At 52.9% G+C, this 16,991-nt stretch overlaps 1 protein-coding gene across 1 annotated transcript in view; it reads right to left on the reverse strand.

Annotated features, from left to right (window-relative positions):
• PIK3R5 (phosphoinositide-3-kinase regulatory subunit 5) overlaps nucleotides 1-16,991 on the reverse strand; it is a 43,133-nt gene that overhangs the window by 13,469 nt on the left and 12,673 nt on the right. Inside the window, exons 2-6 of the mRNA XM_050319510.1 lie at nucleotides 13,634-13,743; nucleotides 4,916-5,016; nucleotides 3,459-3,527; nucleotides 2,566-2,704; nucleotides 143-212 (exon numbers count right to left, since the gene is read on the reverse strand). Of these exons, the coding sequence (XP_050175467.1) occupies nucleotides 143-212; nucleotides 2,566-2,704; nucleotides 3,459-3,527; nucleotides 4,916-5,016; nucleotides 13,634-13,730 (476 nt within the window). The 5' untranslated portion in view covers nucleotides 13,731-13,743. The remainder of the gene's footprint in view (nucleotides 1-142; nucleotides 213-2,565; nucleotides 2,705-3,458; nucleotides 3,528-4,915; nucleotides 5,017-13,633; nucleotides 13,744-16,991) is intronic.

Here is a 16,991-nt window from a genome sequence, read left to right on the forward strand (position 1 = left end):
CTCTCCTTGTCCCTTCCCACAGCTCAGCCCAACTATCCAGCCCTTCTCCCCAGCACCCACCACGACCCCTTTGAGATGCTGCTCAGTGCCAGGCCGTGGGGATGCCACAGAGGGGAGCAGCAGTGCCCATGGCCACACTCACACAGTGGAACTCTGGTGGTTCTTCACAGGCAGCCCCTGCTCTGTCCTCACCAGCCTCTGGAAAGTGATCCCTGGGGAGAGAGCACAGGACATGAGCAATGAAACCACTGCAGACTGTTCTGCCTCAGCAGCACATTGACTTTGCCTCCCAGTGTAGTGCAGACATGGCTGAGTTGCTGCTTGGAATGGGAATGGCCCCACCAAAAGTCCTCACAGAGACAAGGCACAGCCACAGTGTAAAGGGACCAGCCCAGGAGCAAGGAAGCTTGGGATGTAAAGGGTAAAAGCCCAGAGTGATGGGAAAATAAGTAAGGATGGGACAGAGAACTGCTCCACCTTCAGTCCCTTTTGCTCCACTTCTAATGTGGGATAGGAATTCCATGGATATTTAGCAGCTTTTACCACTTGATGTCACTTATGGACAGGAGGTCACTGCCACCTTCCCTCCCACAGAGATGGAGCCCAGACTGGCCCCAGCAGCAGAGGCTGGTGTGGGCAGCCACAACCCTGGATGCCTCCCTGGGATTATCCCCAGGATGCCATTGGGAACCCAAACCAGGTGACATCAGATGGATCTGCACTGGGTGGGAACAGCAAAGCCAGCATCTCCCCCAAACAGTAGGATTGGGGCACATCTTGGGAAAGATCTTATGGCATCAACAAGATCCTGCCCCCTTATCAGTGCAGGCAGCCACATCCCAACCCAGCTCAGCAGCCTGGGAGCAGCACCCAGGGGGGGCTCAGGCTGATCACACAGGGCCCCCCATGACAGCAGCGTTCACCCTTCTTGCAGGGGCACCAGCCCCGGTGAGCAGATCAAAGCTATTGCATTCTTGGCAAATATTGACAACAGCTTGTTCTCAGTTAATATTTACCCTCATCTCAATAAAAAGCTTTTGCTTCAGCCTCGCAGCAGGTCACAGAGGCCGTGCAACAAGCCTGTAAGAACCTGCAAGGCCCTGGCCAGCTGACCAGGACAGGGCACGCTCTTGCTGGTGCTGGCTCTGGCTCCAGCTGAGGGGAGAGGCCACAATGAGGAGCAGCACTGGGTTCCTCAGCCACTGCAGCCACTGCCTCCCACATGGCATCCTTGGCAGGAGTGGGGGATCCATCATGCTCACAGGAGGGGAAAGGTTTTGGACCAAAGTCCCCAGCTCACACAGCACTGGGCACCTGTGACGGTGGTGATGGCACAAGAGCAGGGTGTAGCAGCCCCCTCCCCAGCTCTGGAGCTTTCCAGCAGTGTGTGAAACAGCCCTGACCAGGATCACAGCAATAAATGGCCAGGAAGGAGCTGGGGAAGCCCACGGCTGCAGCAGCATGGGATGAGTGTCCTCACATCTGTGCTGGTGGCCATGGCCATTTATGCTGGGGGTAAGGCAGCCATTCCAGAGCTCACAGTGCTCAGGGATTTGGGTGGGTTTTTTCATGCTTTTGTTCCACTGAAAGCACATTTCATCCCACCTACATCTACAAGCTCCCATCTCACAGGATGATGCTGCCATGACAGAGACCCTGCATTTCACATCCTCACCAGGGCTCTTTGAAGCAGCTTCCCAGTCTGAGGGGGTGGGGAACACCCCCAACGCCAGCCCACACCCCCCTCCAAGGCCTCTCAAACTCTCCTCAGAGTCAGTCTTGCTGCCATGGCCCTGCACAGGATTAAACACGGGCTGGAATCTGCTCTGTGTGATAACAGCTCTTCAAAAGCCACCAAAAGCCCGGGAGATTAGGGAAAAGGGCCTTTTAGAAATAATTGGAAGAGCTGCTCCGTTGGGAACAACAGGACATCTAGGAGGAGTCCTTAATTAAGGGGAGCACTGCTGCTGCTGCTGGATGTGGCCAGAGCTGTATCACAAGGTAGTGCCTGGGCTGTAAAGAACGAGCCAGGGAGTCCCTCAGCCCTATGGAAATCTCCACGCAAGGGCAGGCTCGGAGGCTCCAGCCACCTTGATGCCGATGAATGGACTCACTGTTATCACCCCAGTTGCACCACTGAGCATCTCAAACAAAAGGCCAGGGCTGGGAGGGAGCAGCCAGCACGTGCTCTGCCATGGAAAAGACCCACCAGACTGAAAGGCAGCCAGGAAATAGTTACCCATTTTGCTAATTGCCAGAGCTGGGAGTCCCCAGGGTGTTCCCACCACCTTGGCAGCCACCAAAAACCATCACCCTGCCCTGCTCCTCCAGGGGAGTCTGGCCTCACCCTGTGCTGGACCACCAGGTGATATCATGCCAAGGATGGAGGGCAGAGCCCTCACCTCTCCTGGGAAAACTGAGGTTTGGGATGCCCAGGGTAACTGCGGGTACCATGCTCACAGGATTCATGAAGCAAGTGGGGAATGAGACAGCAACACCCGGGGAGCAAACATGGGCAGTGCAGGCAGGGGGTGTTTTTTGGGGAAGCAGGGCAGGAACGCTCACCAGGGGCCCTCAGCTCATTGCTGATGAAGGTGAGCAGCTCACGGAAGATGTCACAGTAGGGCACAGGCCAGGTCAGGAAGCTGTGGTACACACTGGCAGCTTTCAGGAGCAGATCAGAGCCTGGCGGGAAGTGAGGAGCCTACAGGGAACAGGGAGACACGGTTAGAAAGGGAGCAAGGACACAAACTACAAGTGCTGTGTAAAACCTCCAGGGGTTAGGCGGGAAGTGGGAGGAGGAGAGGCAAAGCAGAGGTTCACCCTGTGACACCCCATCTTCTCCCGAGGAAGGGTCAAAGGATCCCCACTGGGCACAGCTCCAAGAAAGCTCCTTCTGCTCTGCACCTTCCCAACCTCCTGGCTGTGGCTCACGTGCCAAAGCCTATATATAAATTCCTTTTTAACCACCCCAGACACACACAGATGAATTGCATTACAGCCTGTGCTTTTGCAGGATCTGGCAGCAATGATTTCCTTGGGATAACAATGCATTGTGCTAGTAATAATAATCATAAAAAAAGTACTTCCTGTGAAGGCCCCGCTCCTTCTTTTCATTCACACTGCCAATGTATTTTGCACAAGTATAAAGGGTAATGAAAAAGTTTCCCTTCTCTGCATAGAGATATTGTCCATCTCCCTTTCTGATTAGCCCACCCTTTAAAAAATAGCTTAAACATCCTGAAACTCTTTTTATTTTTTTTTTTTTTTTTTCACTCAGCTTGTGCAACGGTCTTGATCCCTACAGGTTTGTACAGAATCTTTTTGTGAGATGAACTGATCAAAGCAGGCTGTGGTGTTCCAGACAAAACCACTCTTATTTCAGTGACTGCCTCCATGTGGCTCCATGGCCTTCCCAAGGGTGGGATCCGGCTCCAAGCAGCAGCCTCAGCACTTACGTAGAGAACAGCAGAGTAGAAGAGCAGGGCCAGGGGTATCACCAGGTCGTAGTCGCACTTCTCCTGCACCTGTGGGGAACAGCCCGAGGGCAGCAGGGTGAGCTGGGCTGTTTGGTGTGAGCACCACCCAAAAATATCCCTGGAGGTACCAGGGGACTCCCCAGCGGTGCAAGCCAAGCACCCAACCTGCACCACCACATCACAGTGCCCAGCGAATTCCCTCATCCCGACGGGAAAACAACCCCCAAAGCCCCACTAATCCACACCAATGGGACAGACAGATAAGCACAACCTCCTGCTCTGCCTTTGCTCAGATCTGGCCAAGCTCCCAGCCCTTTGATGTTCCCAGTCCTTGCACAGTTCCATGAAATTCCAGGGAAGCGCCTCAAAGCAGGCAGCCAGGAGAGGCAAGGAGGCAGCCCAGCCCCTGCAAGCAGCTTGCAAAGCTGGGCAGCACAGTGAAATCCATGTATTTCCATCCCAGGCTTTGCCAGGGAACACCCAACAGAACTATTTCACCGAGGGACACAGTGATAGCTCAAGGATACCCTTGCAGACAGTCTCCCCTTGTTCATGAGCACATTACAAAGTGCAATAAACCCTTACAATAAACCCTAATAAACCACTGTCTGCAACAAGATCAATTCCAACCATTACAAAAATACGTAAATTAATTTAACCAAATTGTGCTAAACTTAACTGCTATCAGCTCTGCAGCCTTTCTTCCCCAAAAAATGAAAGGCAGCATTTACCCCATCACATGAATCCCAGTACTGAGGATTTAGGAAACACGTCACTGTTTCCTGCCACATCAAGGGATTCCTCCAAGGCCTTCCCAGCCATGGGGTGACCCTGCTCAACCAACGATGCCTTGAGGTTCTCTGGCACATGATGGGACCACAGCAGGTCAACAGATTGGCCCCACTGCCATTTCACCTCCCTGCTGTGCCTGACCCCACTGTCACCTGCTGGGCTGCAAACCCCATCCCTGGCCCTCAGTGTCGCAGCTCCACAGGAAGCCCGGTAGGAACACAGAGAAGTTTCCATCAAAAACAATGGGAAACTTTCAATTTGCTCTGCTCTGGACTAGCAGCTCCCAGCTGATGGCTGGGGAAGGCCTGGGGAAGGCTGGCTCCATCCATGCAGCCCTATGGTGTCCCAAGCAGCACTTGGGGAAGTCAAAACCCATCCCTGTGGATCTGCAGTGCTACCCAAAGAACAGATACCACAGCTGGGCTTTTTCCTTGTAGTTCTCATGTGGGACACACAGCATTACTCCCAGCAGAGTTCTGTACCTGCTGACCCAGCACCGCCTGACCCCAAGTCCTGGTGCTCCGGCAATACTTTACCACAACCCAAAATCACCCAGCAAGCTCAGCAAAGCTCCACTTAGGGCAAGCCACAGAGCTGACAATGTCTCAAAGCCCACAGCCCTCCCTGACGGCCTCCCAGCTCACCTCTTTGGTCTTGCCAAGGATCTTCTCCACAAGGATGAGGTAGTTGCCGGCGTCTCGGCTCACCAGCTCCTGCAGGCTCCAGCAGTTCAGGCACAGCCCTGCTGTGGGGGACACAGAGCCACTGTCACTCACAGCCCCATTCAAGAAGGTCACAGGAGGGATGTACAATGGGAAGGGGTCAGGGAGGAAGGTGTTGACCACAGGCATCAGATTACAGCAGAAGAGAAAACCTCACGCCCCCTTGTTCCAGACAGACATAACCTCAGACAGAAAAGAAGCTTGTCTAAGCAGCACCGCTTCTACCTGAGCACCTTGGTGTCCTCACAGCCCAACACATCCAGCTGGCTGGATGCCTCTGCCCAGGTGCCAGCTGGGTAGTTGACATGCCAGACCTTCCCCATGCATGTGCAGAGGCCAGAGGGATGTGCCTGGCATGGGTGGAACCCACCTTCCTTCTGCCCAGGCACGGACAACCCACCAGTGTGACCCCTTGCCCTGCGGCCCCATGGATCAAACACACCAGATGCACAATCCCAACTATAAACTCACTCAAATCCTGCCAAATTCAGCCTCCTGTCAGCAGATATTCAATCCCCTCCAGCTGCAGCACAGCCACCCAGCTTCCCCACGCCCTGGAGATGCACCAACACAGCAGCACCACAGCAGAGCTCATATCTGGGTTGCTGTCAAGCCTGTCCAGCATTTAAGCCATCTCTTGGCACCTTCAAATTTTCATTAAATCTGTTAAAACCCCACCAGAGGATTAGCCAGAGTGAAAGAAGAGAATTGCCATGCAAAGGGATGGTGGGTCCTTCACCCCAGCCAATTGAAACCCCCCGAGCCCCTTCCCCCCCCAGACATCTGCTGGGATCTGAGTGGTGACAATGGCCCAAGGTGTTTCCCGAGGTTCTCCTCAGCGGTCAGGGCCACCTCCCAGATGGCCTTAGAGGAAATGATCGGTGTGAAGGCTGCCAGGCGTCCCCATTCATCCCGGCCCCACTTCCCAGGGGAGGAGGCGGTGCTTGCTGGCCGCGGGCAGTCCAGGAGCTGCAGGGCAAGGAGGGAGCAGCACCCCCTCCTCCCCTCCTCCTCCTCCTCCTTCCCAGGGACCCGGGAACCCCACACAGCCCCAGGGAGAAAAGTTACGGGGAAACTTCAAGCAAACTGCACAATAAATACCTGGGAAAGGTCCATCTTAGCATCTCCCCCATCCTGCATTGCTATGGATTTTTTTGGCAGAAGGGGATGCAGGTGGACATTACACAGCTCACCTGCAGCCCACGGCACAGTTCAGGGGGGGCTGGAACTGGGGCTCTCCCAGTCTCAGCCCAAAAGAGAAACCAAAATTAACAGAGCATCTCTCACTGCAGAGAAGAGGTGCTAAAGATCAGAGAGGAAAAATAAATATAAATCAGATGGATTTCACTCACACGGTCTATGAAGTAGCACAGGACGTAAACACCAACCCAAGCCAGAGTGGGGAAGAGAACGCCATGAGCTGGCAGGGGACAGCAGTTCAGCACAAACCTACAGATCACACTGTCTGGCCCTCAAACATTATTCCCAACTGCAGAGGCTACAGATTCATGAAACACAGACACGTCATAAAAATACCTTTACACACCTTCTAGGTGCTAAGCAAGAGGAATTTAAACCAGGGGAGAGGGTGACATGGCCCAGTGGGAGAAGACCAATGTCAAGACAAGCAAAACTGGTGCTGAGGTTGCAAAACCAGACTTGTGAACAAGTGTTTGCTCACCAGGACATGCTCTATTTCTATGGCTTTCTGCCAGGCTTGTAGATTAATTAACAGGGCAGGAGACTTCCCCCAGGGAAAGCCCCTGGGCTGCCACACAACTTTTTACTTTCAATGAATCAACATTTTCCAGCGGAGAAAGATCCCCCTGGAAAGTTTCCAAGCAGCTCAGATGCACTTTCTAATTTGCCTCTGCTACTCCCAGTATCTTACTGGGTTTGCTGACACCCACCAAGATCCTGTGATATGTTGTCAGTGAGGGAACAGTCACAGTGACCCAGGAATTCAGCAATGCTCCAGTTTTCCTTTGAGTCACTTCCATAAACCAGCGGATGCCACAAAGCCATGGATCCACCTGGGATGACTCTGGCAGGTTGCCCAAATAAATCAGTAGTGTCCCAGAGTGTGGCATCCTCCAGGGAGAGCTCCTGCACCTGGGAGATAGCTAAGTAAGCAACTGGTCCAGCAGAAGTGGTCAGAGCCGCCGGGAGCTTTGCTGACCTCGACAAGAAGTCACTGGGCTCACGTGGTGCCTCGAAAAAACCCATTCTGCTCCAGCTGGGAGGATAATTTATCTTAGAGCCCCTTCCAGTGCCTAAAGGGGCTCCAAGAGAGCTGGAGAGGGACTTTGGACAAGGGCCTGGAGTGACAGGACAAGAGGGAATGGCTTCCCACTGCCAGAGGGCAGGGTTAGGTGGGATATTGGGAAGAAATTCTTCCCTGTGAGGGTGATGAGGCCCTGGCACAGGTTGCCCAGAGAAGCTGTGGCTGCCCCATCCCTGGGAGTGTCCAAGGCCAGGTTGGATGGGGCTTGGAGCAACCTGTGCTAGTGGAAGGTGTCCCTGCCCGTGGCAGGGGGTGGAATGAGAAGAGCTTTAAGGTCCCTCCCAACCCAAACCATTCCATGGTTCTTTCACCTGTGAGAGCCTGGTCCTGCTACACGGCCAAGGGCAAAGCCTGGGCATGGGGAGCAGGACCCATGACAGTGGTGGGGCTGATCTCGTTGGGGAGCATCTCCCAGTGAGGAGAACACCGCATCCTGCACGACCATAACCACAAACACCAACAGCCCAGCACGGCGTGGGCTCTTTCCTTCCTCTCACTTGCAGCGAGGGAGGAGGAAACTGCGGTGGCAGCGGCTCACGGCGTCATTTGTGCTGAATGGGGCAGAGGGAGAGGCACTGGGCTACTTCCCCTGGGGAAACTGGGGCAAACCCACTGTGGGGAGGATGGGAGGATGGGCAGGGAGCAGGGGCAAGGCTCAATGGAGGTATCTTACAAACACAGCATAAAGGAACTAACATAAGAGGAGACAGCTGGAGCTGTGTCTGGGTAGGATCAGGCTGGGTATTAGGAAAAGGTTCTTTCCCCAGAGGCTGGTTGGGCACTGAACAGGCTCCCCAGGGCAGTGGGCACAGCCCCAAGGCTGCCAGAGCTCCAGGAAGGTTTGAATGGGGGGGGGTTATTGGAGTGTCCTGTGCAGGGCCAGGAGTTGGACTCAATCCTTGTGGTGCCTTTCCAACACAGCATATCCTGTGATTCAGAACCTGAGGTCTTCTCTCCCATTTTTGGGTCTTCCACAGGAGCTATGAGCTGAAGCTCCATGATACAATCAGGTATATTTGAATGATACTGCTATAATCAAATTTCTGTTTAACTCATGGACATAGCAAGGCTCTGGGATTACCCTGGGGTAGCAGCAGGCTGCCACAACCCAAGCTCCTAAATCTGGCACAGCTGCATTAACCAGAGACACACCATAACAGCTGTACCCTTGCCAAAATAGTCTCAAGCACAAAATGCAGCTCGGAAATCCTGCACACAATAAACAAAGACCACACAGCAAAGTGAAGTGTCCGGCACCATCAGGACAGGGATCCAGACCTGGTGGGAATTCCCTTCCCTTCTCTCATAGTGGAGATCACAATCATCCACTTCCCCACTTTTCTGAGAACAGAGTTAGTCCCTGCAACCACATCCCCTGCACCCAGACCAGAAAGGTTATTGGGCAGGGAGGGAGATGTTCTTAATGTGCACAGGGACAAAAGCCTAAGGTAACTTTAACATCAGAAAGAAGCTCTCTCTGTCCCTCTGCAGATGTCCTGTGTCCCTGTGGGACACAGCTGGGGCTGTGGTGGCACTCAAGGACTTCATGAACTGCAGAGCAGCACTTGGTTTATTCCCAGGCCAGGGAGAGGCTGCAGCCAGGTGAGAAGGTTTCCAGACAGGTTTATTTGCAGCCACCCCTCACCTCAACACGCCCCAGCAGATGTTACACTGCTGCTCTGCTGCAACACTGAATTGTCTCACCACAAAGGGCCAGGCACAACCACCACAGGGACAACTCAGCAGTGATGTTTTACACCAGGCCAGAGCAGTGCTAGCACAAAGACAAGCTCAGTCCATCCCACTGTGCCAGGTGTGCTCAAACCCAGCAGCACCAGACCATGCTGGGCACCCTCCCTGTCCCGGGGTGGACAAGGGTAGATGTGCACAGAGGGCATCTGGGGAGCTTGAACCAGGCTTTCCCCTGAACTCTGCGCTTGCTTTTTAATTACCAAAAAACATTTCTCACTAGGGAGGCCCCAAGTCTGTGTGGAGGATGCAAGGTTGGGGAGTCCCCAGGGCGAGTGCAAGGATGCTCCTGGCCATCGCTGCAAGCAGGAGCTGAGTTCCCCATCACCCCCAGGCTATCCAGCTGTGCCAGGTCTGGGAAGTTCTATGTTGGAGGGAAACACTTCACCTCACCCACCCAAGCCCATGGCAAGGCAGGGTTTGCAGAGCTCAGAAAGGAGCCTCTTGGCTGAAGGAAGTGGGAAGTAAAATCACCCTCACAAACCCCTCAGAGGAGAGCAGTCCATGGCTCCAGAGGTGTCCAGATCAGCATTATAGATGCCCTTTGTATAGGCAGCACAAACCAGAACTCCACCTTCCAGCCCCTAAATCCAAAGAATTTGTCTCAAGAGGCACAGGAGACCTCCCAGCAGGGCAGTGAGAAGCCTCACAGCTAAAAGCTGCTGACATCCACCCTGCCCTCATGCTCATGCATCTGGTTTTGCTTCACTGAACCAGTGACCCAGCACTATTTATTTTTACTTAATACATGGAAAATGAGTCAGATTTATCTGCCAGTGACACAGGCAGCCCAGAACACATCACATCCCCAGCTGGGAGATGCAGCAGGCAGAGCTGCAGCAAAAGCAGGACTAAGCCGTGCTTATCCCAGCATCCAACACAGCGCGATTCCACTGAGCCCAGCAGGACACAGACCCAAAGAAAAACCTCCCTTTGGGAGGGCAAAGACCACAGCAAAGCCTCCAAGCAGGGATGGGGTGCTGGGCAGGGGCTGCACGAGCCCCCTGTGCCGGGAGGGAGCCTGGGCACAGCACCCGCTCGCGCTCTGATCGCTATCGGTGCCAGTGGCAGCAGCGGCCCCGTGGGCGGCCTCGGAAGGATGAGGCTTTGCCACTTCTTTTCTGAGAATTGCACCGAGATGCCCTCTTCCTCCTCCTCCTCCCAGAGTAGCTCCTTCCTGGCCTCGTGCAGGGGGTGGCATTTCCCCTCCGCCGCTCTTTGTAGTGGGCAACCGTCAAGCGGGATAAAGGAAAGAAATAAAGCAGAAATACCAAATCATGCCCAGACTGCCCACAGCGCCTGGGCTGGGCATCAGTGCTGGTGCTGTTCGAAGTGACACAGCTGGAGGGAGTGAAAAGCAAGCAGATTCATCTCCCCTCTCCCCCAGACCCTCTCCCACCATTTCACCTATGTCCATCCCAGAAGGAGGTGGCTCCTCCAAGGGACTGCCCAGAGGAAGGGTCAGCTCACAGCAGTTTGTAAAGAGGGGTTGGAGGTTTCCAAAGGGCAAGGGACAGTCCAAGCCTTGCAGCCAATGCAGCCTTGCAATCCAACCCTTGGAATGCATCCTGCACTGCACAGCAACCCAACCCACAGCTTCCATATCCAAGTAGATGCTTAGATATGGAATATGGATATCCAGCAGCAAGGTACAGGGGCTGGAGCCATTCCAAGCACTTCCACTCTGGGCAGTGATTTTGGCAAGAAAACCCACAACAAGTCTGGAGAAATCAGCTCAAAGGTTAAAGTTTGCCAGGTTTAGTAACCAGTAACCATAGTTCTGCACCCTGAGCTGGAAGTTTTTCAGACACTGCATTTCACTACTCAGTGACTAAGCTGGAGGAGCCCCACACCAGACTGGTCCTTCCCCAGGAGGGTATTTAGATGCAATGGAACAGGATCTTAAGTTTCTCTTTTTCAGAGCTGAGCACACTGAATTTCTGGGCACCGTGTGAGACATTGTCCAGTTCACCAGTGACCTTCATCTACTCTCCCTCACCAGCATCCTTCATCCTCTCTGACCCATGTAGAGCCCTGTGGTAGATACCAAACAGCTCCTTCCCAGCAGATCCCAGTGCTTCTTCCAGGCACTGGGCTGCCCTCCCATCCACCACAATCCTCTGGCCTCTCTCTCACCTCTGATTTCTACCATGGCATCCCCAGCAGTGCCAGCAGCCAGACCCAAGCCCAGGCCTTTCCCTCACCAAAAGCTCCCTGTTTCTCTGCTCACCAGCAAGAAGTAAAATATATTTCTTCCTTTATCACACTAATTTGGCTACAGTCTTTCTCCAGCCACATGAAGCCAGGCAAACCCTGAATGGGGTCTCCATGAGGAAATGGAGATTGTCCTTCCAAGCACTTTTCTAACCGGGATTTTTGAGTCACAGACAACTCATTTTAAATTTGGTTCCTCCAATAAACTCTGCAGAAAGATCTTCTATTTAGACCTCAGAGCTGGCCATGGGCTCATCCAGAGTATAAATCTGGGATGGCCAAAGATTCACAACTTCTCCTCTTTGCTGACTTCACACACCTCAGCTACTCAGTCACTTACGCAGGGGGGAAACAACGTGTTGGAAACGATTACTCACCCACTCTGGAGCAACGTAAAAATAAAGCACTAAATAATTTAATAATTAACAAAACCCTAGCAAGGCCTCAGCCCTAAGAGCTGCAATGGGGTGTGTGCTATTTTGGTGTATGGAAATGGTAAAAAGGAGGGGAAAGCAAATAAATTGGGAAATAGAAGTGATGCAAGAAGTTAAAAATGAGAAAGGAGAAGGTTACGGCCCAGCTAAGAACAAGATAGAAGGATTCACTGACTACATGAGGAACAACCCTGCCAGAAATAACAGCCTGGATCTGACACAGAACAGGGATAATGAAACTGTTGCTTGTAACATGGGGAAGGCAGAAGGATGTGAAAATATTTCTGCTCTGTTTCTGAAAGCGATAGGATGCCCTGCTATGGGGTGTGGGTGCACTGTGCTCTGTTTTCCCTAAACCGTACGTGTTACTGCAAATAATTCCTACTCCGACTGCAAGGGGGTAGGATGTGAAAGAGCAGCACATTAAAACTGAGGACAGCCCCCACGGGAAGGCCCTGGAGGGGTTGCCCTGGGGGCTCCCCAGCAGCAGAACCTGGGCCAGGGCACAGCAGAGCCATTAACACCCACCCACCGCCGGAGCGGAAACGGGGAGCGCTGGTCACGCTGGAGATTGCTGGCAAGAGCACAGATGCCTTCCATGAAAGGGGACCTTCTGATGTGCAACACGCCTGAGATTCTCCCAGGAATGCCAGGTCATTCTGCCAAACCCCGCAAAACCCACACGAAGGGCGCTGAGAACCAGCAGGCGGAGAGATGGGGGGAAATCATTAGGACTGAGGAATCCCTGGGCAGCACAGCTGCCTCCAGCAGAGCCCACCACCCCCAGCCCCCGCCCTGCACAGTCTGGTCTTGGCTAACGAGCCAGAAAAATTACAAAGTCGTTGTTTAAAGGCTTCCCTAACTCGAACACCAGCTCTGAGGGGCTGGGATTAGGAGCTTGTGAGTGACACAGGAATTGATTAGTTGTAATTACAGGAAGAGGTGAGTTCTGCAGGAGCACAATGACTCGCTGGGCGAGATGGGACTCCTTGGGACACGCGCTGTCACGGTGCCAAGCGCGAGGTCGCGCTTCCAGGAACCGGGAATGTAGGTCACACTTCAGGGCCTGGCTCCCAGAGCACGGGGAGATGAAAAGGGCACAGGAGTCTTGGTCATAACTGCACGAACCAAGACCTCAGGTGATGCTACAGCATCACCTAGCACTGCTAAACTGGGTGTGAGGAAATGGGCACAGCAGAAGGGATTATTCTGGTATTTGGCAGCACTGTTTTCACCTCTTTGTTGACTTACAGGTAAAAAGAAAAGCAGAAAGGGTTGAAAGAACTGCAAAGACAAAAAGGAATCTGAACTTGACAGCCCCCCAAATTCGTTTCAATTCTTTGATGCGTAAGAGGATTTAGGAGTGATTTAATTGCAGCTCACAAACACGAGCATGAGGAAGAAAGGTCAAAATGACATCCAAAAATTACTTCTGCTCGTTGCTGCTCTGCCCCCACCACTGTCATCCTGAATCCCTTGGCAGCCCTGTGCACATGGCTCACCTCTTTACGGCCACCACGGTGTCAGACCCAGGTTTAAATCAAGCCAGTAAAAATCTCTGTGCCTGCTTCTGACAATGCAACAGAGACCACACCCGTGGGTTTGGGGTCTATGAGCATCCAAGCAAGGCTGGCTGGTTGCACAAAGGAGTCTTTCCTCGTGGTGAGCAAAGACTCCTCCTCTCTCTGCTCACGCATGGACAGCTGGCAACATGCACGACTTCCCTCTGAGCCTTTACACAGGTAAGACCTAACACGACTTGTTCAATGTCTTGGAACATCATCCTACTACAGCAAGAGGCTCGGGAAGGTTGGATCCCGCATATAACTTGGAGCATTGGAAGGGAAAAATGCCTGCAAACCTCCAGTAGCACCAGCAGCTCTCTTACCCAGGAGCCCAGGTAGGTCAGCAGATCACACAGAGACAGAAGAACAAGCTCATGGTTAACAGGTCACCTACCAGCCCATCTGCTGGAGACAGCATCTCTGCTAAGCCCATGTAGACATCTTTCCAGTGCGTGGTAGATCCTGTCCTCTGTGCACGTGGTGTGCTGCATTTTAATTCATCTCCTGGAGAGGAAGAAGCAGGAAGGTTAGTACTGTATACAGTGTCCTTACTGAAGTGCGAGGAAGGGAGCACTGCCATGCTTCAGCTGCAGTGCAGACAAGGGGCTCCTGGTGAATCACCACCCCATCACTGCCTCGTGTCACCCCAAACCTACTGCAGACATCTCTGCCTTCTCACAACTTCCGTCTGCAGGGCAGAACGAGTCTCGCTTACGTGTCTGTGGTGAGGAGGTAATCGTGGGTTAACCTCCTTCAAAGATAACACTGCAAGAGATTACAGCTCAAATGGGAATCCTGGAACAGTCCAGGCTGGGAGTGATCTCAAAAGATCATCTGGTCCAACCCAGAAAAGATGGCAGCAGAATCCACACTTCTACTCCTTGCATTAGGCATGGATTGTCCTTGACGCCTCTAGTGTCCGCTGACAATGGTCACAAACACACTCCAAGTGGCCAGGGAAGCCACCAGCACTGTCACCTTGCTGCCACGCACCAATGTGAAGAAAAGGTCCACGTGCCTTTGTGGCAATGCAGGAAAACCCAAAGGGGACGTCAGCCCCAACATCCGAGGACATTGTGAAACAGGGATTGCAGATTGTGGGGCTGCAGCCCTGTCACATCCCGCCTCTCCTCCACAGCCCAGGATGCAACCTGAAACCCTGGGCTGGGGGAGGAAGATTTTATCCCACCCAACTCAAATGCATCTGCCTGGGAGGTCTTGAACATAAAAGCCACTTGGCCAGAGGATTTACTGCTCAGATCTGCCTGGCCAGGAGCAATCAAAGAGATGACCGGGAGGAGATTCCCTCCTCCCCTGCAGTGCCAGCCCTGGAGTCCAGAGGGACCCTGGGGCAGGTGTCCCTCCTCTCCCAAAGCACAGACATGAGTTCATCCCACAGACTCTTTGCCTCTTGGTTAGAGGCAACAAAAATGCACAAACATAATCCAGGAAGAAGAAATAAAACCTTCCAATACTACAAAGTCCACCTGCCAAGGAGGTCTTTGCTTTCACTCTGGACAGAACACTCCTGTACCAATGTCACACACCTATATAGTTCCCACAGCTACCCCAAATTCTCAGTTCTCTGCTTATTTGGTCAGTGTTTGGTGCTCAGTATTCAGTGGTGGCTGCACACATCACAGCTCCACATCTCTGCCCTGGAAGGAACCAAAGTCACTGTGATCTCAGCAAAGGCTCCATGGTCCTCCATGCTCGGTGCACCTCCACTCACATTTAATTCCCAGCAAATCCCCAAAAAGAGCTCAGGAAAGCTGTGCCTGGCTATTGGGACTCCCCAGGAGCCCAGACAGTGGGGGAGGTTGGCTCCAGCCTTGCCCCCTGTCCTGGAGAGAATCCACCAACAGCTCCAAACAGGTGAGAGCAAACACACAAGAACCGCCACTGACCTGCCAAAAGAAGTTCTCTTTTTCACCCCAAAGAGGCTCATGGGCTCCTGCCTCTTGTGTCCCACTGCCACAGCCTGTTATTTTGGTCTTCACCATAAGCTTTGTCCATCCACGTGCGCGCATGAGGAAGGCGGTGCCGCGGGCTGAACGAGCGGGGGATCGCACGCCAGCACCTCGGTCACAGCCTGTGGCAAGAGCAAAACGGTGACTACGAGCACAGGGTGACTCACAGGCACCCCTTACAACACCCAGCTCACAAAAAAACACCTCTCCCTGCACGTCAGCTCGTTTTAGGGCACAGCTCAGTCCCCGGAGGGGAACACACTCCTCACCCCACACCAGCCCAGCCATCCCTTCCCACAGCCTCTCGTGTGCCAGCACACAACAGGCAGGGAATTCAAGGACAAAATATAACCAAGGTATTACCACAACTTTCAAAACACAAAACACAGACTTGTGTTGTTTGTTTGTTTTTTTTCCTGGTGTGGCACAGACCACACATGAATCTAACCCTCCTCTCCCAAGGCAGTGCTTATGGAAGCATTTTTCATGGGAGAGGACTCCATTTGTCCACCACAGCTGAGCAGGAACTCTGCAACCTTTTCTGCTGTGTATTCCCCCAACTCTGCCTTCCTTCCCACCCACGCTGAATGAGATGACAAGGCAAGGGACAGTACTGGAGGATGTAATCTGACTTTCTAAGAAGCCCTGTTAAGCATCTCAAGAACACGAAGAAAAACAAGTGTTGAGGTCAAGGTTTTGGATCAATGTTTTGCTTTTTATGAGGGCGTTGAGCAACTCTGCAGGTTAAAAAAAAAACCTGCCCCTTCATCCTCTTCTCCCAACTGGACTCCCAGCAGAAGAGCACAACCACCACCCAGGGAAGGGAGAAAGGATGGATCAACTGAGACAAAACACCAGGGAGACACTTCCAGTATGAGATTGTGACAACTCTCCTGACAGCAGCTCTGCTGGCAGCACAACCTGGTGTCCACACATCTGTCCAGCCCCTGTGAGATACTGCTCCCAGGAGACAGGAAAAGAGGAGACACCACAGCAGTTGTGGGAAACATCCTCAGGCATTGCCCTTGCACAAGGTATTAACCACGAGCATATCAGGTTGGACATCAGGAAGAATTTCTTCAAGGAAAGGGCATTGGATCCCCTTCAGGCATTGGAAGGGGCTGCTCAGGGAGGTGGTGGAGTCCCCATCCCTGGAGGTGTTCAAGAAACAAGTGGATGTGGCACTCAGTGCTCTGGTCTAATTGACCAGGTGATGATTGGTCAAAGGCTGGATTCGATGATCTTGGAGGTCTTTTCCACTCTGAATAATTCTGTGATATTGCATATGGAAAAATGTGCCCAGGTCAAATGCCCCTCCTGCTCTGCACAGTGTAGGCAAGAGTTGAGGAAAGTAAGCAAAAGGGCTTTATCCCACCACACACCTTGTTCATGCACCAGACCCCAGCCCTACAAAATCAAGCTTGGGATTTCAAGCCTTTGATGTTCCCCAGTGTCTGAGGTTGGTTTCTATTCTCCAGCAACTGCACCTTAAAAGCAGCCTCCAAACACTGTGCAAACCATGCAGTCACCACTGAAGAAGCAGAGAAGGCAATGTTTGGATGAGTTAAGCAATCCTTCTTCTGTCCCACAGCAACTGGTGGCACAGCTGGGAGCAGAAGGCAAATCTCCAGCTCTCCACGCATGTTCCTTATACTCCATGCCACCCTCCTGCCACCTGCAGGATCAGCATGGTCAGAAAGGACTGGACTCCTCACAAGAACCAGGTCAGATCTCACCTAGACAGAATCCCCACTGCTTCACACTGCTCTGGTCCAAACACAG

This window comes from Myiozetetes cayanensis, unplaced genomic scaffold, assembly GCF_022539395.1.
Source record: "Myiozetetes cayanensis isolate MyiCay16 unplaced genomic scaffold, myiCay2020 scf22, whole genome shotgun sequence".
NCBI lineage: Eukaryota > Metazoa > Chordata > Aves > Passeriformes > Tyrannidae > Myiozetetes > Myiozetetes cayanensis.